This window comes from Ptychodera flava, chromosome 13 (genome assembly GCF_041260155.1).
Source record: "Ptychodera flava strain L36383 chromosome 13, AS_Pfla_20210202, whole genome shotgun sequence".
In the NCBI taxonomy this organism is placed as follows: Eukaryota; Metazoa; Hemichordata; class Enteropneusta; family Ptychoderidae; genus Ptychodera; species Ptychodera flava.
Genome location: NC_091940.1, coordinates 41531987 through 41556406, shown reverse-complemented (window position 1 = coordinate 41556406; position 24420 = coordinate 41531987). Strand labels below are relative to the sequence as shown.

The 24420-nt window shown below is 34.7% G+C and overlaps 1 protein-coding gene across 4 annotated transcripts in view; it reads right to left on the bottom strand.

Annotated features, from left to right (window-relative positions):
- The window catches only part of LOC139148486 (F-actin-uncapping protein LRRC16A-like), a 98081-nt gene that overhangs the window by 50616 nt on the left and 23045 nt on the right, over positions 1-24420 (bottom strand). For 3 of the 4 annotated variants that reach the window (XM_070719959.1, XM_070719958.1, XM_070719961.1), the window contains exons 5-14: positions 18069-18190; positions 16048-16216; positions 13637-13710; positions 9392-9467; positions 8813-8904; positions 7629-7810; positions 1973-2073; positions 1303-1457; positions 262-372; positions 95-164 (exon numbers count right to left, since the gene is read on the bottom strand). In XM_070719959.1, the coding sequence (XP_070576060.1) occupies positions 95-164; positions 262-372; positions 1303-1457; positions 1973-2073; positions 7629-7810; positions 8813-8904; positions 9392-9467; positions 13637-13710; positions 16048-16216; positions 18069-18190 (1152 nt within the window). The remainder of the gene's footprint in view (positions 1-94; positions 165-261; positions 373-1302; positions 1458-1972; positions 2074-7628; positions 7811-8812; positions 8905-9391; positions 9468-13636; positions 13711-16047; positions 16217-18068; positions 18191-24420) is intronic. The other variant, XM_070719960.1, reaches the window with a different exon arrangement.

The following is a 24420-nucleotide window of genomic DNA, read 5'->3' as shown; positions in this document are numbered from 1 at the left end:
TATAAAATGGGGGAAGACCATTTCATGGCCCTGTAATATAATTCTGATACTTTAGCCAAAACATGGTTTAGATTGGCAATCAGTATTTACTAACCTCATTACTGCTGAGGTCTAACTCCAAATCTTTAATGCTTCCATTGCAGGCTATACCAAGAAGAACATCCCTGCAAAAAACAAATGTAAAAATTATCATCTATGTTATCTCAAACACTGTCATGAAATGAATAAGGTACACGTTGATTACTGAAATACAAGACTTACTTGATAACTTCAGGAGGTAGTCTATTGGATGATAGATTCACATACTTCAGGGATGACGTTGTTGAGAAATACTCCTTCATGGCCTGTGGTACAAAGATGTCTTTTGCTTTCCTTTAATGAACAAAGAGGAATGAATAATCATGTTGTTGAGTTAGTTCAATTTTGCAATGAACTATGGGTCTTTACTGTATACAAAGGGCAAATTCTAAAGGTTTAACACAACTACCTTGCGTATAGATCTGGAAAGTTGAACTCAACAAAGACACACTCAAGTCAAGGTTACCAATAGAGCGTTGTGTTACCTGATTTTACAAAAATATCCACTGTGTTTACGGAAATTATATGATACGTTATCATTTTGAAGTTCAATGCCACAAGAATTGCTAACACACAGGAGTTCACCACATGTGAGCTAGGAAGTAAATATGTCAATATATATGTAGTATTGTTCTCTGAAAGATATTCTTCACAGAAAATTGTTTTTGTGTATTTGATTGCCTGACATTTTAGTATATTGTACACAACTTGGACTTTATTGAGTCCCCTAATATTTTACAGGAAAGGAAACATCATGTGTGTTGGGTATCTCCTAAAACAAACAAACAAATGAATGCACATAAAAGCTGGCCTCAAGGAAACATATTTTGATATATGTACATCTTTCAGACGGTACTTTAAGTTTCATTATCACTCAAAATACCACTGAGCATTGTTTAACTTTGGATATTAGGCACTTTATGAATTTGTTAGATAGATATGAATATGCTATATGAATTTGTTAGATACAGTAGATGAATAAATAGACAGAAATGCCAGAAATACAATCATATATGACTTGTCCAGATGACTGGTTTGAAGCAATGATGTTACACGGAGAAGCTACATTTTGTAATGATGGTAAACTGTTGTTCATTTCCTATGCATCTAAGAATTACCTGAGAAATACAGTGTGTAAACAAAATGCAAACTAACATTCATCAACAATAAATCTCATTCTTTTAATTCAACTTAAAGCTCACCTTCTACTTCCAGTTGTCTTACCTGTGTGTAAATTGGTTCTTGGATAGATTAAGGTGAGTCAGACTAAGAAGACATCCCTTTGCCAATGCTGGGAATACAGTTTCCAGTGCAAGGTCACAGTTACTCAGATCAAGATGGCTTACTGCATTGCCATTGGATAGAAAACTCAGCATCGGCTAGATATAGAAAAAATTGCAGACTACTGTTATTAAAAAAATTTTAACCTTTCATCCCTAAAAAACAAAGAAACAAACAATTAATAAAATTATAACAGTATATTTGTAAAGACATATAAATTTATCAGTAGATGGCGATAACAAACAAATGGAAAGCTATCATAATCATTGTCATCTACTGGTCCACTATAACTCATTGATTTACTGGTTACACTATTCATATATTCATCATGTCATTTTAAAAGAATACCAATCTATGAATGGTGTCAGTGAAAATGATAAATTACAAAATGTTATTGAATGGCAGCTTGAAAAAAATTGTTTACGTTTTGAGACGTTTATCAATATGGCTTCTACCATTTCTCATGTCTTTTCAGCCCTCTATGTTTCAAGTTTTGTATTTTTGACAAAAAGGATTACTTAAATAGTAAGGTCAGACTTAGAAGTCACCATTGAAAGAGTTTTAAAGTTGTCCTCCCTGACAATGCATACATGATAAACATAAATGTGTTTACCCCAAAGTCATCTCCCTTGAAAGAGTTGTCAGACAACTTTAACTTCTTCAGTGTCTTCTTGCACTTTCCAGCCGCCAACTTGTTTCCAAGATTGGAAGCACCTGATCAACGTTTAATGTACAAAAGAGAAGTACATGACAGACAAATACACCAGATTTAGATAAAAGAAAATCACAGCTGAGACATTCCAAGTTATCCATTGCCTTAAAAGACAAGGCTTGTCAATTATTGTTGAAATGAATAACTTACTTAGTGGACCATTTACCTGAAAGTTAAAGTTAAAAGAGAATACAAATTGCTGGAAGTTTCAAGAATAAAAAATATAAACTATTGTTAAGATTTGTTTGTGAAGTTTATCTTTGTCTGTGCAAGTGACATTTTGAAAAACATGGCGCTGTGATCTTATTCTTTCTTTTAACCCTTTGAACCCGGCTAAGACATAAATGTCCGATGATGTCATAGAGTACCAGGGGGTCAGGGTGCAAAGGGTTAATATATGTGACATATTTCTACTGCATCACTGATGGCTCATTGCAGGATCATTGCATGATCCATGGAAATACAGGTGAGAAGGAAAAACCATGGTTACTGTCTTACTTGAGATGAAGTTCAGTGTCACTTGGTTGCTAGGTAAGTAGCGGCATGTATTGTTCCTGTGTAACGACTTGACAAGATTACACAGCACAAACAGTCAATTTTGGCATCCATGCTACCGGTATGTGACAAGGAGTAGAGGTTTACAATACCTTATTTCATTCAGAATGGGAAGATTTAGCAATGTTTGATGATAAAAATTTACATGAATTGAACAGAATTGTTTTATATAGCATCAGTAATCTAAACAAGTAAACACCACTCTTTGACATCCATACTACATCCATACTAGATAGGATTTTGGCATCAATGGAAGGTCATATTTGCAGCAATTGAACATTGGGTCGGAAAGCTGAGTTTACATAGAATTCGTAGAGAGTTCGCTTTTTTGCTAAAGTTTGCAGAAAATCATTACAAAAACATGAAAAACCACATTTTCTGAGATATAAAATTCAAAAACAGCAGGAAAACCACACCCTTCCTATGAACAGCTGATCCATTCCTGTAGTACTATGGAAAGTGGGACCAAAAGTTAGCAGTCTACTAAACTGCTCCCATATAATCTGCTTATTCATAATTTGCACATTTGATTTATGAATACTATATTTTATACAGTTATGTTAAATCATCATGTAACTCCCAACTACAGTGCAAATATGCAGCTTCTATTCTAAAGTCAAGTCAAAGACAAGAAAACAAAGGAGATAGCTCACTTAGTCAGGCAAAAGATGATAAAAATTAATCTAATTATATTCCACAGTTTTTCTTTCCACTTGTACCTCCATACTTGATCCTATTCACATCCTCTTGGAAATCATCCCCTCTAGAGTTGACCTTATACTATCAACAATAACAGTCCATGCTTGATTCTACGATGACACTTTCAAAACAAACACTTTACATTCAACAGAGTTGAATTCCCTGAATGCCTTCCATTGTGATGATTAACTCAATCAATGATTGTCTTTGGCTCTTCTCTTGCTCAAGGTTACCTGCCCTGGAAAGACCTGACTTGACCCTGAGCTCTTTCAAGATGTGACCTTTGACACATTCCACAATCATAGTCATAATTCACCTTTCAATTCATTCAAACAACAAATACTTACAAATCAGGCAGCGTGTTCATTTTTAGCCGGATGCCGGCCAAATTGACCGGCTACTTTCGTATTTTGGCCGGCTACTTTTCAACACTGTTTCGCTCTCTGGCCCGGAAATTCTGGTTTTGATAACAATAATTAGATTTTTTGGTGGTCTTGCAAGCCGCAGATAATATTTCAGAAGTGCCGATGTGGCTATATGTAGTCTAGCAATTTACGCGGTGAACTTGTTGCTATCACTGTAGTACCGCAATCAGCGAACGTGTTGTACTGTACACCGTGACTGGGAATCGCTCTCGATGTCAACCTCGCTCGCCGATCACAGCCCGAATTATTCCGACGTTCACATCGGGTATAGCCGAAAATTGGACTAACATACAATTAGTAGAATTACGTTATGCCCGCGAATAGCCGACCATTTCCGAATGAAGCCGACTTTTGTTTCGCTCAAACCCGGAAGAGAAAGTCGACGCTCGAGAGCTTTGGTTTTCTGCGTAAACTAAGAGTAGGGCCTAGTCTGATGGGTTTGGTAGGTTTTTGATCAAATCTAAAGCGACCACAAGTTACTGAGTCTCATTTTTCATACTTTCGAAACGCCACGTCAATCTATCCATGGTCGATCACGATGTCAACTCAAGTCGATCGACATCGCGTTTTGTGGAGGGGCCGTGGTTGTGTGCATCGCGGAAGAGAAAGTCGACGCTCGAAAACTTTGATTTTCTGACTTTGTCTGTTTGGGAGGTTTAGATCAAATCTAAATAAACAAAAAATTACTTGGTCTCACTTTTCGTACTTTTGAAACGCTACGTCGATCACAGTGTCAAATTTCAGGTCGACCGATATCGCGTTGTGTGTACTGTGTTACAATTGACTACCGGTGCTTTGTACAGGCTGGCGTTCAGTGTCATTAGTTTGAGGTTTTATCAAACATGAAGACTGAAATTTAGCTTTCATTTTCAATTATATTCAACATCAGCAAAAAATCAATAATCAGCTCGCGGATTCGTTTTATTGTGAAATTAGTACAGTGAATTAAAATCACTGAAAATTGTGTTCCTATAATTCATTGAATTGAATAAACTCTTTGATTTTACTGTATCTTCAATCAAGTTTATTTAAATCAGTAAAACACTTTGTGCAGCCAGGCTGGTCAGGATTCTAGCGGATCGTTTTCTGGGTTGTGAAAACCCCTATTCTATGATGTATTTCAAAATGTTTGTTCAAGTCATGAGCTAAACATAATTCTACACAACAGTCTGGTGAAATTTTGCTATTATCCATGTCAACTGAATGCAGTTGACAGGCCCGAGTGATATCAACTTAATTTTTCTCACTTTTTTAAACTTTATCCCTTGAAAACATGTTGTAATTGGCAATGATAATGATTATTCTGTATGCTGAAATGGTCTTACATACTGTACAAGAATGCATAAAATTACTCCAAAATGTCTTCAAAATTTAAAAATTTCTTGCCCACACACAGGGACATGGACCCCGTCCCTGAAACCCTCTACCCCTTTGTGTATGTTGAAATAGCCTTTTATACACTTGTATAAGAATGCATGAAATTGCTCAGAAATGTCTTCAAATTTAAAAATAATCCTTAACACTCTCATGCTGAAATGGTCTTTCCGTACAGTACAATAATGCATGAAATTACTCCAAAATGCCTTCAATTTTAAAATTTCCTGCACACAGGAAACCCTCCCCCTGTGTATATGTTGGAATAGCCTTTTATACACTGTATAAGAATGCATGAAATTGCTCAGAACTGTCTCCCCCGCCCGCCCAGGGATTCTGGTTGCGCACAGAAGCTAACCGCCTACTTTACTGAATTTTCCGCCTACTTCAAAAATTTTTGAGAACCCTGTAATCATAGTGTTTAAAAGGAGAAAACGACTTTTGATTGAGGGAAAAACTTATTTTTTTATAATCACATGACAGCATAATCTGAAAACTGATTTGAATAAAAAATATCCACTCATAGAAACACTGTAATTCAATCAATGTTTTGTGTTTACAGGCAAATTATTTTTTTTGAAGAAATGAAAATTTAAAACTTCCCATCATGGTCTGATGACCCATCATCCTCATTGATAATATTAAGATTGTCTGCATTATAGTAAAGGTCACTAACTACTATGGGTGAAGCAACTTACAGCAGTTTGCTTGCTTTGTTGGTGCTTTGTAACATTGCACTATGTGTCTAACATTCAGGCAAAGTTTGTAACATTGCACTGTGTGTCTAACATTCAGGCAAAGTTTGGAACATTTACACAGGATCAGCTTTCACAGACAAAGACATATACTTCATTCATATTGCAAGCAGGATAGGAAACACAACACACGGTGATTTGTCACGTATTTTAGAGTTTTTAGGACATGAGGAAAGAGGGATTTGATAAGTTCATAATGCATTCATACAATACAGGGAACTACAAAGTATGTTGCTGTGTCTAGACATCACAATACTTACAGTGCCTTCTAGTAATTTTAAACGTTTCACATTATGAAAACAAAATGTACAAAGTATCATACAACTATTCATGGAAATCTTTGGTTTTTTTCACATGACACTGTAACATGAACACGTGCATCATCAAAGCCTATCATTGTGTTGAAACCATCACTTGCAAATTTTAGGCTTGCTGGGGTAGGTTTTCATCTGTGCTTTTGATTCCAACTCATACACTTCATTAGACTTCCTGTGGTCACTTTTATCAGTGCTTGATACTACACATTTATGTTTCAGAGAAGTTTTCACTCATTATGTAAAACCAAGCTTTTTCACTTGTTCAATGATCACAATCTTTTATGAAATGTGTCTTATCATAAAATTTCAATCCATATATTGTTCAAAAACAAAGGCCATTCATGAACTGTACTTAAAGCCCCAATAGCTGGAAATTTTATGCATTATTTTCATAATTTTTTTTCAAACCAAAGTTGGTTCGTGTAAATGTTCTAACTGAAGGACATGTATAGAAGTATCACTGCTCGCTGATTTCGACCATGTGTACACGTTTTAACAGGCTGAATAATAAACGGGTGCCGCACTCATAAAATGGCGCCCTCATGGACAAGTGCAAAAAACAATATTTCCTGCACGTACACATGGTGATCATACCAGAAACAAGCATGAAGCCATTTACTTGAATGCACAATACACGATGGCTAACATTTTGCTGTTGTAATCTTTATTTTCTCTGTCATATGATTAGTTTTTGAACATGGCAGGAAATCTAAAATGATGTTTAACGTTTGAATTTACATGTCATTTTTGGCACTTATAACAGTATTATACACTTTTTCAGTCTTTAATGGGTCTTATTCAAAGAAAACTCTTGGAAAACTCAGGATATTTTGAGATCTTTTTATTACAGAATTACAGCTATTGGGGCTTTAAATGTACCATTACAAAAGAAACAAGGAAATGATTACAGTTAGATATTGATGAGACTTAGCATGAATTCACTGGGGTCCGTATCGTTTCCTTTATCAAACTTCCCTCACACATAATTTAAAATGTTTACTACCAGTAGTAGAAAGAAATGCTGTTTTCTGTGAATCATATAACAGTATGTAATGTAGTTCTTCAACCACAGATGCATGTCTTCAAGTACAGATGCAGAGCAAAATTAAGACAGTGTCATGAAAATTAAATAGTGGATATTTTTTGTGAAACTTAGAATCGGCTGCAAGAATGACGAGGCAACTTTTCTCAAATCAGTATTAACAGGTACTGTATGAAGAATGATGTCACAATTATCTCACTCCATAGCAACAACGACAACAACAAAACAACAAAGTACCACACAAAGACAAAAAGTCAGTGTTAAAAAAAGGTGCAAATTCATGAAAGGTACTAAGCTGCTTGCAATATGTATTTACTAGATGACAGAGTGTCAGAGCAATAGAGACTATTTTAAGTGCATGCTGGCAAGCAGGAGATTCTGGATAAATACCTCTACCTTTGGCGGTAATTTTTGTGTTTGATAAATTCAACTCCGTCATTCCATCAGACAGCTTGGTAATTATTGCTGAGAGATGCTGTACACCACGGTCATCAATGTGATTACCCTTGAGGTTCAACACTTGAAGGCTGGATGGTGCTTGGAGTGCTAACGCCAGTTCTTGTCCAAACTCCCTGAAACGTTAATCATGTCAGAGTCCATGAAATGGAGACAAAGAATATATCAGGTTTCATGAAATGTACACATAGAATATGTCAGGTTTGATGAAATGTAGACATAGAATATGTCAGGTTTCATGAAATGTAGACATAGAATATGTCAGGTTTCATGAAATGTACACAGAATGTCAGATTTCATGAAATGTATACATAGAATATGTCAGGTTTCATGAAATTAGACATAGATTACATCAGGTTTCATGAAATGTATCGGTATACATAGGATATGTCAGGTTTCATGAAATTTAGACAGATTACGTCAGGTTTCATGAAATGTAGACATAGGTTATGTCAGGTTTTATAAAATGTAGACATAGGTTTCATGAAATGTACACATGGGATATGTCAGGTTTCATGAAATGTGGACTGTGAAAATCATGCCAGGTTCCACTATTAGAAATAATATCAGGTTTTCATACAAAAAGTCAAATTAATTTGCATATCCTGTTTAAGGGAGAATGGTACTATGCTGAACTTATTATATTACAGTACCAGTCATATTATGGTACTAGTCCAGACATTATCATACATAACAATTTCTTGAAATTGAATATTATATTCTATTCTATTCATGTTGGATTGAATGCATTGCTTGCAGAATGCAATTTGTTCGAGATCATTTTCTGTTTTTGTATCAATTATAATTGTTGGTACATATGGTATCTTGACAATGAGAGAGTCAATATACATGAATGGTATAACTAAAGAACGATTTGTTAATATTTTATCACTGGCATTCAGGAAAAATACTTGAATGTTTTCTCAAATGATTTTACAAAGCTGTCTTCCAATGTGTATTATTCAGTAACACAATAAAAAACAAAGATGATATTCCAGGAGAGCTGCTACAACTAAGTAGACAAGATAAAAGCAAAACTGGTGTGTTTGAAAGAAAATCTGAACGAAGGCCAGATGATGATAATTGGAAAGAGACTGAGTGTTTATAGATTTACTAACCATCTGTTTATTCCTGTATTTTCAAGTTCAAGTTCTCGAATGTTTGGATTTTTCATCAGTACTTTGACAATCTGCTTGGCAGTTTCAGGCAGCTGTAATGATAATTACGAAATTTCAGACAAATATAACAAGATGGTGTCAGTAAAGTTAAAAATATCACCACAAGAAAGGAGAAGCGGAAAATGGGAATTTGACAGTGACCAGAGTGTGTCCAATATACATTTGGCATTCAATATTCTCCAGTCCCTGGGAGAAGTGTGCCCTTGAACTAAAAATCATTGAGTCTCTTGAGGAAATTTCTTTGCTTCAGTCCCAGCCTTGCATTGCAGAAAACTTTCTAGAATCAATAGTGTGTCCAGTTAGATGAGAGGACACATGCACTGAAGAAGGTAACCAGAGAAATGCAGATTAAGGTTCATTGACCTCAATCTTTTGCAAATGTTGATAATCACAGCTTGATAAAGATTCTACCATTGTGTTTACTTTCAACTCATGGAGATGAGGTCTTTTCATTATGTAACATTTACAGAGCACATAAGAATATTTTGATTTATTTTTGTGATTTTAATTTCTACTCACCAGTCTAAAATTCTTGGCTGATATTTTATTGAACCACTGATTGTAACTTAACGCTGCTATCACCGGTATCAAATCCCTGAAAACAGTAGAAATATTGAACAGAATATCAAAGTTAACAAGGAATTCAAATTATTCTGTGAACCTGGCTTATGATACACGTTTTGATGACATCAAGAGCAAAATCTTTAGTGACATCATCACTACTGTCATATATTTACATACTGATCATCTAACATGATGCATTTACGAGGTCACTACATGTATATACATACTATCAAGTACTGTCTCCAGCAAAATTACTATACAAAGCTTTGATGATCAGAAATAATTGGAGATAGATCCTTATACAACAGTGAATTTCAATATACTTGTATTTATAGTCTTGATAGCAACCTGGAATGCATGAAACATTGCAGTCTTTGGTCACCCTGTTTAAGGCACAGAGCTAACTGTCACAGAGCTAGCTATTCACGGTCTTCTTCCTGAAGCCTATGTATCTATAAGTAAGTCACTGTGACATGACTTGAGTTATGATGGTATTGTCAATCATTTGGTAGCATATCAGGGCCAGCAAGGCTGGTATTCCATTGCTGAAGGGATGTAAACAAGACTGGAGGCAGCGAGTACTACCATACAATCTAAGATGCTACTTTATTCCACTATATGGTACACTATGCTACAGTACATAGAGTGATGGTTAGCTGGAAACTGACAAGGATACACGTAGGACTAGACAGATACAACAGCTCACCAATAATAATGACATAGCACTATGTCACAGTCACAAAATAATGCAATTTGACAAGACAGCTACATGCAAATGAACAGTCTTAGTATTGTCACATGGAATTAAAACTAGATCTCGGTTCAGTCCACACACTGTGAAGATCTTTCTCTAAACTTTGCACAGCATCAACTAATCTTGATTTCAAGAATCTCATCATTTCGATTACTTTTCTGATTGTTGTCAAAAATTTGATCCTTGATATTTTTTCTGCTATTAATTTCAAATGAGTGGCTTGTCATTACCATTTGTTTCACATGTCAAAACATTTTGCAAGTCTAATTTCTATCATTTTAAAATTCTGTACAGTCGGGTTCTCCTATCAGAATGATGTCATCTTAGAATTATTTTCCTGTTCTCACTGCTGCATATTTCACAAAACAGTAACCACATGATTATCGGAAAATACAAGCTCTTCTATGGTATGTACATTCATCTGAAGCAATGTGACATGTCTCTACAATGTGTCATATGGTGATAATAGAGGGCGCTGTGCATGAATGGCATTACTACAAAGGTATCAACATCAAAAGCGATCCTGATCTAGCTGGTTGCTTGGAAAATAATTGTTTTTGATATACCTATTGAGAATTAATGGTTTGAAGTTCCTGCAATTACTTATCTCATATCATCTCACAAAGCAATTCAGTCTTTCCATTGATATTAATGTTAGTACACTCATTAGATTACCCTTCAGTGGACACTGGATAATTGAAATTCTCAGGTACCTAATATCACTTGTATGTGAGGTCACGCAATATATCAGTTTATGACAATTAACATTACATTCCCCTTCACTTAACACAGGCTATATTAACTTGTTATTAAAGCATACACTGTGGATATGTTGGTAAATACCACTGTGTACAATAGCAATTCAAATTATTGACCTTTGTAATAAATTCAATTGATCAAAAGTCAACTGAAATCCATTTGCATGAGTAGTCAAGACTGTAATTGAACACTGCATGCTTCATTGATATTAGAGTTTATTTCCTGGTAATAAAACTTTGGATTCCTACTGAGATCAAACCATGTGTGTTACCTGCACCTGTTTTATTCAAACTCTTTCACATGTAGGATCCATATCTCAAAGGATCCTATCACATTCCGCTTTGCACTCGTATTGCATTGTTAGTACACAATAAAACACTATGCCAGTAGACTTCAAGGTTTTTACATATTTACACATCAAAGAGAATGCTTCAGGCCAGAGTTTCCGAGGAATTCCTTGATGCATTTTTATCAGACGACGCACTAAACTTGGTGTCATTCTTGATTCCGGTCTCACTATGAAATCTCATGTCAGTCATATTTGTCGCTCTTCCATGTTCCATATTCGACGCATTGCCCTCATTCGTAAGTACCTATCCAGATCTGCCACTGAACAACTTTAATATCCATTCGCTTGTCTCCTCACGTATCGATTCTTGTAATTCTTTGCTGTATGGCTTACCACTGTATTTGATTAATCGCATTCAGCATGTTCAAAATGTAGCAGCCAGAGTTATAACTCGGTCAAAGCGTTCTGATCATATTACACCATTTCTGCAGGAACTTCATTGGCTACCTGTATACCAGCGTATCATTTACAAGATTTGAATTATTACTTTTAAATGTTTATATGGTGCTGGTCCACAATATCAGAAAGATTTAATAAGTTTTTATGTACCTAGGCGCGAACTTCGTTCTGCCAACGATTTTAGACTCAATACATTCATGACCAAGACAAAAAAGTATGGTGATAGGGCGTTCTGTTCTGCAGCCCCAATTTTATGGAACGAGCTTCCAGTGAACATTCGTTCTTGTAATAATTTTATTACTTTTAAACGTACGCTCAAGACACACCTTTTTAAGTTGGCTTTCTCTATTGATTGACTTTATTATGATTTTGCTCGTTTTTAACTTCTCGATCAATTATATTTTTATTAGTTATCCATTTTCTTATTGTAATGTATCTTTTAGCGGCTGTGATCACTTTTTCTGTGGAGTTTGTCGCTTTACAAATAAATTATTATTAAAATTATTACTATTATTAAACAATGCCCTTGAGAAATTTTTGCATCTATCTCTTATCTCTTGATAAATATCACTGTAAAATAAAATGTCATTTTCTATGCAAACAAATCATAGTTAGTATGTCAGGGTATTACTTTTATGAATGTCATGGTCCATTTCCTTGTTTTGTTGACAAAGATACTGATAGTACTCTGAACATTCTTAAAATACTTTTTATGATGCAAACATGATTTCACAGGTCTTTTTTTGGACACATGTTGTCCACCTGTCTGGCTTTAACAGAGCTGTGTAAACAAGGCATGACTTGGAGTAACTTCCTCATAAATTCAACTCAACCAGAATCACAAATATCTTTACAAATCAATGTTTAAACCTTCACTAGGCACCTCCGTTTGCCTGTTTCAACCTCATGGTCACAAATTCAGGAATTACACAGATTTGAAAAATATCTTTGGCGTTAAACAACTATGGCGAATGTGTACACTATGTGTGCCGCTGACATTTGTTGCATTTCTTCACATTGTCTTCTCTCTATGGTTGTATACAAACTGCATTTAGACTAGTTTTTTTGCTACCTCAGTTCCACTGTCAATATTTTCAATTTTTCTATCCACTTTTCTGTTATAAACAATACCATAAATTTTATCCAAAACAGTGGAGAAAGTTTTGGTCATGGCATTGATAACATAATGGCCCTTACATTTTCAACATGACTTTCTAAATTGTAGTTTGGCATTGATAACATAATGGCCCTTACATTTTCAACATGATTTTCTAAATTGTAGTTTTATACACTATTTCCTTTTTTTTTACTTCCAACAATGAAACAATTTTAAAAGTCACAAAAAACTTAACCATGATATAAATGATGTAAATGCTCGCATTTTCATTTCATTTCATTTCAAACCAATATTTAATGTGTCTATCCTTTTGAATGGCATTTAAACTCTAGGTCAACTTTATTTGTACGCAGATTTCAATATGAACATGCACACATAGTTTAATATCAATCAATCAATCAATCAATCAATCTTTTATTACTCAGCACACACTGACAGAGAGTGTGGTATGGTACATTTCAGATGAAAGAACAACATGTCCAAAACTGAACACCATCAAATGGATATTAAAATCCAAGTAAATTGAATTGAAGTACACATATAACTCTAACTGTAACCAGCTAACTGTATCATGTCCATTCTTTCAACTAAATAAAATCAATATAAACAGGTCATCTGCAGGTAAAATCAAATTTTAATGTCACACAAAATTTATCAATGTTTTATGCAATGCATGAGCAGAAAATATTTTCTAACTACTGATTGCTGTTTGTAAAGAAAATATGACTGCAATAATGAAATATTGGTACATATCCGTTATAAGAAATGACTTTTCAACAAATGCAAAACACAAAATATATGGTAGATAATAAATGTTAATACCTTCCTTCAAGATGATCAAAGTCGTTTAAGCACATCTCCTTCGTGTCTTGACTCAGATATATAGTATCTACATCCTACAAAATAGCAACAAAAATTCATTATATATATATATATATATATAATATATATATATATATATATATATATATATATATATATATATATATATATATTTGCATTTATACATTCATTTTAACACAGAAGTCCATTTTATATATTTATATCATATATATATATATATATATATATATATATATATATATATATATATATATATATATATATATATATATATATATTAATTATATATATATACACACACATGTATATATGTATATGTATATTGCATTTATACATTCTTTTTAACACAGATGTATGTCCATTGGTTTAAATGTCTTCAATGATTGAAAATGATGGTGGCCATGGAATGACACACAAACTTAATAATAAACATTGATAAATGATAAAATGTGATAATATTAATTGTGAGTAGCAAATTGATACTAAAAGACTAATTACAATTTACTGATACACACAGCAAGTCAACAAATACAAATATCGTTCCAGGCTTACAAAACTAAATATTTGTTCTTCCTTTTATTGTGGGCGTGTCTCTGTTAGTCATTGATTTTTAAAAATCTTACTGCATGCATTATTTCTGTCAATCCTTCTCCTTCTCTGAATAGAGACACTGTAAATGCAAATGCCATTGACATGCTTGATTGAAGGGTTTGTTTTCACTGTGTTTCATAATTAATGTCATTTCCCTTCTAAAACAGATTACCAGCAACAATGTCATGTAAATGACCATCAAATGAATGCAGGTTGTTTTTGTCACAAGTGCAAATCGAGAAACCTTAGAAATGTTGATGATAAATTTGTTGTCAGCCTTGTTAGGTTTTTGACAAAGTACATGGTATACATAACAACAAAACAGAAAACTGACAAAACTATGCACTAATCATGTTTATAATAAACATTATCTCACCGCAACCATTAAGGCTTTGAATCATGGCTTTGAATTAAAGCCTTCAAGGCTTTGAATCAAAGCCTTGATTTAAAATGGCATGGTTCAGGTATCAGATTGTCTTGCCAGGAAATTTACTTACTAGCTTACAATTTCAATGGAAAACAAAAGGCTATGACACCTTCATAATCCTCTTACAGACTAGAACAAACTCATCCCTGGGATGAGTCCCCTACCTTTAACCTGTTTACCCCCAATTCCCTGTAAACAGGCCCACAATCACCATTGATAACAAATGGGTTACGGCCAAACCATGGTGGTGAATGGGTTAAGGCTTTGAATCATGGCTTTGAAAAAAGGCTTATTATCATGGCTTTGAATCAAGGTTTTGGCCAGCAGAATTGCATGTTGTGACATGAACACAACATGTGTACAAAATCTAGAGTTTCATGCTTGAAGATCAAATATTCACTCATCCATGTATTCACTCATCTATGTATCAGAGGGGAATTGTTACACATGTGCTTTAATGTAGCAATCAATTTATGATGACAGCTTGACAATTTAGGTGTACCGGTACACTGTATATTTGAATAGAAAACGGAAACGTTGATATTAATTTACAAGATCTGCTATCCGTATCAAAACACACAATTACAGTTTCTGTTCTCAGCTGTCACAACTTTCAAAACACCATGTGCACTTACAAAAATGTTTGATTTTCTCATAATATTCCAAAACTTCCCACTTCAGAAGGAATGAATAACGCAAAGACTAGTGTCAATAAAACAGACCCCTGTACCGTACTTTGCATGATTGATGTATCTTAATGAGTGTTCACATGCACTCAGTAAATTAGTCACAAATCAGAGAACCATTGTCTCACTGATATATGCAACATATCTTTCCTCATATTCATTTAGCACAGTGTTCAGTGCAGGAATTGCAGGAGATGACTCATTTCCATATTGAAATGCCAAACAGATTATCCAGCTTATCAAATGCAATCAAGTTAAATAATTTCAATGCAAGGTATACACACGTCACCATTTGTTAATGTGGATAAATGAGAAATGACACACTTGTTTAATTCCATTCAGCAAACAGAGACAAAAACATAAGTCATGTGTCTTTCAGGTAATATGCTTTTAGAGCAAATAGGGTAGCACTGTCAGAATCTTTTATTTTTTAACTGTTAATTGGGTGCAATCACATAAAGACAAAATTTGGCAAAATCATGTGTGGTATTTAAAAATGCAAAAAGAGTTTAGGGTTTGAAGGTTTTAAATGCGATAGGTCAGGTTACCGGAAATACATACATGTATATTTCTTTATTTAGCCATATCGGGTGACAGTGAAACAATTGCCATGTTGTGACTGAGACAGAAAGTAAAGACATTCAATGCCTGGTAATACTGATCAGACTAGAATGGTAATAACTCACCCAGGCTATCTCCTCTCTGTACGGCAATTGATGATAATCACACATACAAGCATACATGTTGGAGAAACCTCCACAGGGACCTTGATCTGTAATAGTCAATTTATCCACTGTATCCTTGATCACATCATATCTTGAAGTTGGGTCAAAGGTCACCATTTTCACAAATTTCCTTCATTTTGAAAAAGCATGAGAAAATATCCTGGTCAGAACAGATTGTAATTGAATACACTGTACACAGAATTTCAAAAGTCTTACAAAACACTAAATTTTAATGTCATCAGCATATTCCCTCTATCAGAGAATAAAATCATCAATATGTCTTTTTAACTTTCAACGATTGACTTCGCTTACAACGTTAATTCATGGCCACATTGAATCACTGGGTAAAATATCAACCTAAAAAGAACAGGTTGATTCCTAGAGACTAAAATACCCCCTACAGAACAACATTAACATACAAAGGATTATGTAAATACACACTATAATTATATAAAATTTTGCTACAAATGTACACAGTGGTACATTTTTGTTACCGTTACAGTTAAGGCCAATGTTTGATCTTCAACATTGTAAGATCATAACAAACAATATGACTCCATTTTAATACAGAACTGACAATAGCAGTGTATATGAGATAGCATGTACATATCTGAATTAATTAATGTGCTTTGAATGTACTGAACTTGAATCACATGATGAATGCTAATGAGGCACATTTTTCAACCTGTCCTTTCTCTCTTGTGTGCAGCAAGTTTTACCTGACAGCGTCTACATTTGTAACAACAGTCAAATGTTAGACATTAGCAGGGTAATGAATTTGACATACTGTACTGTACATGTACACAACTCAAAAGCTGCCCTACAGAATGTTTCGAAGGCATGCCACCTGCATTTAATGTACAACTACAATCATATCTGCTGAGAAATTTAAGATGATGAGTTTCCAGCTTTTGTAAAATCATTGCTTCACTGGAATTACAGGATGTACCATAGACCACTTCACTTAGGCTGGCCGCATACTGGTATACCATAGACCACTTCACTTAGGCTGGCTCAACACCCTTATATGTAATAATCTTATCAAATACAACTTGTCCTTTCTCTAAACACTGTCACTGTGACAGTCTTACCTTATACAAGACTTAATGTCTTGTTTTTCCTTGGTGTGAGAAGCCATCAGATATTTTACATCAATCCAAATTTATGAAAATCATCCACATGAAAACATCTACAGTATTTTTACAAATTGTTTCCTGATATGTATCTCTTTATATTTCTTGTTAATATTGGGAAGTAAACCACTCTTTAATTTGAATTTACTGTTTTTTCCTTCTGCATATTCATACAACTGACAGAGTTTCTAATGAGTTATTTCTAAACATGACTTTTCAGCTGTCAAATTTGGAACACCAATAGTAACAAGGCTCCACCTTGATTTCAAGTGATAAGGACTGACTTTGACAAAATTTAAAGCAGTTCATTCCTCTGATACTGGGATTTATTGAATTAATAACTAATTGTGTTCTTGATTAACAAACATTGACATGTGTACAATATGCCAACCTATGCACTCTGCTAGAAGACATGTCCCTTTACCTGCAAGACAGCATCATTTCCCCGTCAGCCAAATTAGTGAAAAGTGGTAATGAGCCATATACTTTTTAAAGAAAAGAAAACAACATAACAAAGTTTTCACGGTCACAATTCTGCTGTATGAATAATCAGCTTAATACATGTAAACCTGTCTAAAGCAAACCCTACTGGGACTGAGAAAATTGTTCGGTTTGAACAAGTGTTCAGTTTATAGAAGTGATTTTAACATAGAGTTCTATTGGAATGGGACTTGGAAAAGTTTTCAAGACAGGTTTCCAATTTAGACAGGGTTCGGTTTAGACACGTTTCACTGTATTGGCAAAGTCAATGTCACTTCCAAAGTCCCTTTCCAAAGATGCCTGTCCTTCCCCGATTAGAATGATGTATAGTATAACCTAAACATGGATAGGAATCAAGATATAACTTACTCAAATGGTGTGTTGGGAAAGTATTTCTTGAGAGATGTTGCAACATGTGTGATGACTTCATCAGCATCGCCCTCAGTGGCCATCAAGAAGACTTGAAGTTTGTCAGAAACAGCCAGGCATAGCTGTGGAATCACAATATTTCATTAAACATTCAATTTCATAGTGACCTGCAGTATTTGATATTCTGATTGATCCATTATGCATTTCAATCAGTAAATCAACTCTTAGCCTTTGTTTACAGAAATAAAATATAGATAATTCACAGCAACATTTATGCATGAACATTGTTATTACAACACAATCCCCTGTAAGCTTTGCTAACAAGTTCTTACATGAAAACAGACACAGATATCGATGTATTGTGCCAGTCTGTGTATGACTGTTTGAATTGACTTCTGATTACGCTGTTCCATGAGATCTCATTACCAAGGACTCATTACCCAGAATGCTTTGCTCACTTCATAACAATCATCAATACCTTAATTATCAATAATAATCAGAGTTCACAAGACACACAGACAGACAGACCATCACAAACCCTAATGATAGAGTGATGCTACACAAGACTATTACAAACCCTAATGAGAGAGTGATGCCACACAGACTATTACAAACCCTAATGATAGAGTGATGCCACACAGACTATTACAAACCCTAATGATAGAGTGATGCCACACAGACTATTACAAACCCTAATGATAGAGTGATGCCACACAGACTATTACAAACCCTAATGATAGAGTGATGCCACACAGACTATTACAAACCCTAATGATAGAGTGATGCCACACAGACTATTACAAACCCTAATGATAGAGTGATGCCACACAAGGGTAACTGAAAAATCACCTACACTCTAAAACAGCACACTGTTGAGGTGACTCTTTATCAGAACACAATCACCACTTTTGATTTGTTTGTTTTTCACTGTGTGTCTAAAAATAATGTGGTCTTGAACTGTGTGCATCTGTCATACTATTTCCTGAGATATTTATAGTTTATTCTCCACAAGGACATCAAGATATGCCATACACACAAAATAAATAATTCTCATTTTCCCTCAAGATTACAGACAACAATAGATTAACAGATTCTGACCCTCTGTAACACTTCTCATGTTCTTTAATATCCATTGTATATTGATTTACCCATGACAGGTATTGTTTTGTTGTTTACCAATTGTAAGTGTGATAACATGACCCAATAACCATGGAAACAATTATCACCTTAACATTTCACAAAATCTCTTCATTTTCATGGAAACATCATGACATATGACTGATCCAGTAAAGCAGTATTGTACCAAAGCTGGTGACAATTTTAATAGAAAGATATTTCCCGGTGATCTATTTCCTGCTAGCTGACCTTTGTTTGAATAACATCACCCATAGCAGTGCTTTAGAGTGGATGTTTGTTAGCTTTGTGTGGCCAACCATTTAAAATTCCTTACTATTGAAGGAAATAATTCATGTATTAGAGTTGATCAAGCATTAATACAACATCCAGTCTTAAATAGAATACTTCAGTTATTGCTTACTTTGTTAAAGAAATGTTCACAAAAGTAAAGTACCATGCCTTCAAAGATCCAAGATAGATATACAGTACTACATATGAACATATTGATAATGCCACTGAATATATATGTAAATGTATTGACAGTGCAACAGAGATCTGAAAATTTCAAAACTCTATAGTGATTTGATATTATCAGTGTCTTTGTCAGCTTAATGCTGCCATTGAACACTTTCATTACAGTTTCAGTGGCTTGTCATAGTGTGAAAATAAACTGGCCCAGCGCTTGATTCTGTATATAAACACAGGGTTGATTCTGGATACAAATCCACAACTTGATGCTGGATACAAACACTGTGATTGATGCCGGATAAAACTGCAGTGCTTGATGCCTGATACGAACACAGGGTTGGTACAGTTCAATAGGTGACCACTGCCCCCTCAAGCTATTGCTTTGTCTCTTTGGTCACTGCGTCATGATTTAAAAGTGTCACAAGTGACCTTTGACATTTGAAATTTATGCCAGGACTCCCGCCCAGTTATCCTCTTTCAAAACAAAGCAGAACACAAAAGCAGAACACAAAAGTAGAAAAAATCTGAATTTTCAGAATGTTTTCTTTCTATTAGTTCGGGATTTACAGATGTGATACTCAACTAAGAAAAGCTTAAATTATTTTTAACTTTTTCAATTTGGTCAAATAAATTTACTCAGGAAGTTTTTATGTCAGGTATATTATTTGCTGATAAAAAATAGATCATTTTATTCTCTTCTGGTTTCTCACTGATGTACAGTTCTGATTGAAATGTCATATGACTGTGTTTTCTTTTCATGAACTATTTCATAGCCTGTCCAATTTTCCCCACTCTAAAACATTCTCAGGTCACTTTTAAAAAGCCAATAACTGTCACGTTTAAAAAGCCAGTAACTGTCACTTTTAAAAAGCCAATAACTGTCACGTTTAAAAAGCCAGTAACTGTCACTTTTAAAAGGCCTGTAGCTGTAACATTAGATGATTCTTCCACAATTTTTCTTTTTTATGTCAACAATGATTTCTTGTTCTACTCCCCAAAGCATATTGGAGATACCGGTACACAGTACTCACTTTGTCAACTCAGACTGTACATGAACAGACTGCATTGTTATTGTTGACAGTGAATTCTGATGCCGACTACAATTCAAATGTAAACAATTAATAGCACATTGACATGTACCATGGGATCTATTTTTGTACATCCATGCATGTACACAGGCTGTGTAAACAAACTACATGGCAGTTGATTCAACATTAATTTGGGATGTAGAACATGAACTTGGTATTGACATTGACATTAAAAACAAACAAACCAGTACTGGTAGTGAAAGAAATCATCAAACTTACAGCTTGAATACAAGGTATTCGTAGTACAGGTCAAGGTATGGCAATCTCCAATCAGTTTACTGATTATTAATTAAATTTGTTTATCCTTTTCAAAATTGTAAATCTCTTGGGGAAAATGGTTGGAACAACTAACATAAAGAGATATTGAAAATGATTAAAGTAAGTTAAACAAGTCATCGTTGATGACACAGTCCCCACTTGTTAATGGGTGCTTTGATTACAGGTCCTCAGAGAGGATAGAGTCCTCTTCATTAGGTCTGTGATAAAAATACTTTTGAATAAATTCGCTTGATACATGTCTGAGTTGTAGTTCAGGACATGAAAAAATCGTAATAAAATGGCCACATGGTGGCCATAATGGATCGAATCACAAACAAATCAATGTGCATATGTATGACATACGGTAGGTCAATGTCCTTGTACCAACTTTGATTAAAATTGGTTGAAATATGACTGAGTTATGGCTTTGTACATGAAAAAATCATAACAAAATGGCCGCACAGCAGCCATATTGGATCGTATCACAAAACAAATTAACATGCATATGTATGCAGGGATAGAAATACTTTTTTATTTTTTGTGGCAAAAGTCTGCCACTGGATATGAAATCAGGTGGCAATTATGAAAAATAGCGTCAATGACACTGTAGCTCCCATCCTGGACTATTTAGTGTTTGTTCTCTGGTCAGATATTTGAACATGTGTGAAAGGGATAAAGTGCATGAAGTGAAAATACTTAAATGAAATGTACTGGAGACAGTGAAATATGTTTAATGTAATTATTCAGAATATAAAATGGAAAAAATACAGAATTAGATATATCGAATACTGTGATACAACCATTAACTCAACAAGTCATTTACAATGACATAGTCCCCACTTGTAATAGGAGTATTAGTCTTGATGGGGTAGGAAAATGTGGTCATTAAGAAGTATCACTGGAGTGTATATGTTGAGATCTATGGGCACATAGGTCTATGTCGTTGTTCCCAATTTGAAACACATGAGGCATGTCTAAGTTATGGTTCTAAATCGGGAAAAAAGATCAGACCTCTAGCAGTATTGGCCAGCCAAGAAATACATATGCGCATTATAAATGAGGTACAAGATGTGACATCTTAAGGTCTAATATCCTATCAAAATTGCAGGGTATAGAACTTGTGGTTACTGAAATATGCATATATATGTATAATCAAGGTCAAAGGTCATCGAGGTCACATGACATTTTGAAAAAAAAAATTATATTGCTAATTAATCCCTATATGCCAAAAAATCAGATCTCTAGCTCTATTCACTTGCCCACAATTAGATGTGTACATAATTAATGAGGTAAAGCGTGTGTTGTCATAAGGTCTCCCATCCTACTAAATACAAAGGACATAGCACTTGTGGTTACTTATTTATTGACATAAACATATATTTTAGGTAAAAGGTCATCGAGATCACATGACATTTGGTCAAAAAATTTCTCTCCTATAGTTATCCCTATATACCAAAAATCAGACATCCAGCTCTATTGGCTCGCTCAGAATGAGATATGCACATAATTATTGAGGTACAGTATGTGGCGTCATAAGGTGTCCAATCATACCAAACATGAAGGGTGTAGCACTTGTGGTTACCGAGTTATGGACAAATATGTATATTTGAGGTCAAAGGTCACCGAGGTCACGTGACATTTTGTCAAAATAATTGTATTGCTAAGTTATCCCTATATACCAAAAATCAGACCTCTAGCTCTATTGGCTCGCTCAAAATTAGATATGCGCATAAGTATGAGGTACAATATGTGGCGTCATAAGGTGTCCCATCATACCATACATGAAGGCTGTAGCACTTGTGGTTACTGAGTTATGGACAATATGTACATTTGAGGTCAAAGGTCACCGAGGTCACGTGACATTTTGTCAAAAAAATTGTTTTGCTAAGTTATCCCTATATACCAAAAATCAGACCTCTCGCTCTATTGGCTCGCTCAAAATTAGATATGCGCATAATTAATGAGGTACAATATGTGGCGTCATAAGGTGTCCCATCATACCATACATGAAGGCTGTAGCACTTGTGGTTACTGAGTTATGGACAAATATGTATATTTGAGGTCAAAGGTCACCGAGGTCACATGACATTTTGTCAAAAAAATTGTTTTGCTAAGTTATCCCTATATACCAAAAATCAGACCTCTAGCTCTATTGGCTCGCTCAAAATTAGATATGTGCATAATTAATGAGGTGCAATTTGTGGCGTCATAAGCTGTCCCATCATACCATATATGAAGGGTGGTAGCACTTGTGGTTACTGAGTTATGGACAAATATGTATATTTGAGATCAAAGGTCATCAAGGTCACATGACATTTTGTCAAAATATCCGAGATATCTGCGTGAACGGATGGACTCACGGATGGACGAACAGACGGACATGACCCAATCTATAAGCTCACTGGACTTCATCCGTGGGGACTAAAAATTGTGTCACTGCATCCTTTTTGCAATATGAATACGATGAGAAACTAAATTTTTATTTTTTGTGGCCTTATACATGGAGTCTATGGAGATCTGCCTTATACATGGGAGTCTATGGACGTGTAAACAAAAATATGCAAATTTCACCACGATTTGCCCAAATTTGGGAAAGGTCACTCCTATGCACTTCCATACCAAGTTTCAAATCAATCGGACTTGTGGTTTCAGAGCAGGAGATTTTTTGACCAAAAATGGGAGAAAATTACAAAAAAATTCATGAAAAATAGCAAGTCCAAGATACTGACCCAAGATGCGCACAATCATTTCATGTCAGCCCAAAGTACTTACATGCTAATTTTTCATGTAATCTGCTCAGTGGTTATTGAGTTTTTTCAATTTTGACTGTTTTTTACATTTTTTCACTTAATTTGCATATTTTTGGCAATGACAACTTCATTTGAACAAAATCTCATCTACAGCCCATTATCCATGTACACACCAAATATCAAGATGAAATGTACAGCGGTTTTGGAGTTTTTGATGTTGACGGACAGACATACAGACATACAGACATACAGACATACAGACATACAGACGTACAGACATACAGACATACAGACATACATACATACAGACATTTTCCTAGCCTATAAGAATAGCTTCCATTGCCATATATACATATGGCTATGGGAGCTAAAAATCTGGTGGCAGTTTAACACATAATGTGATCGGTATAATACAACATTTTGTCATTATTGCCACATACTCATTCTAATTTATAAATTCTTGAAAATATGGTGAGTACACGTCACAAAAAGTCACCCATACTACAGGCTTCAAAACAAGTTTGCAAACTTACTAACCGCGGGACACGTGAATTTCATTTTACTTGGCCGAGAGGAAAAATTACTTGCCCTAAATTTCTAATAACTGTACCAGTAATTTGTAACAGAGAGCAAGAGTTTGGCCATATGAAGTGAATTCAAAGAGGGAAAAAA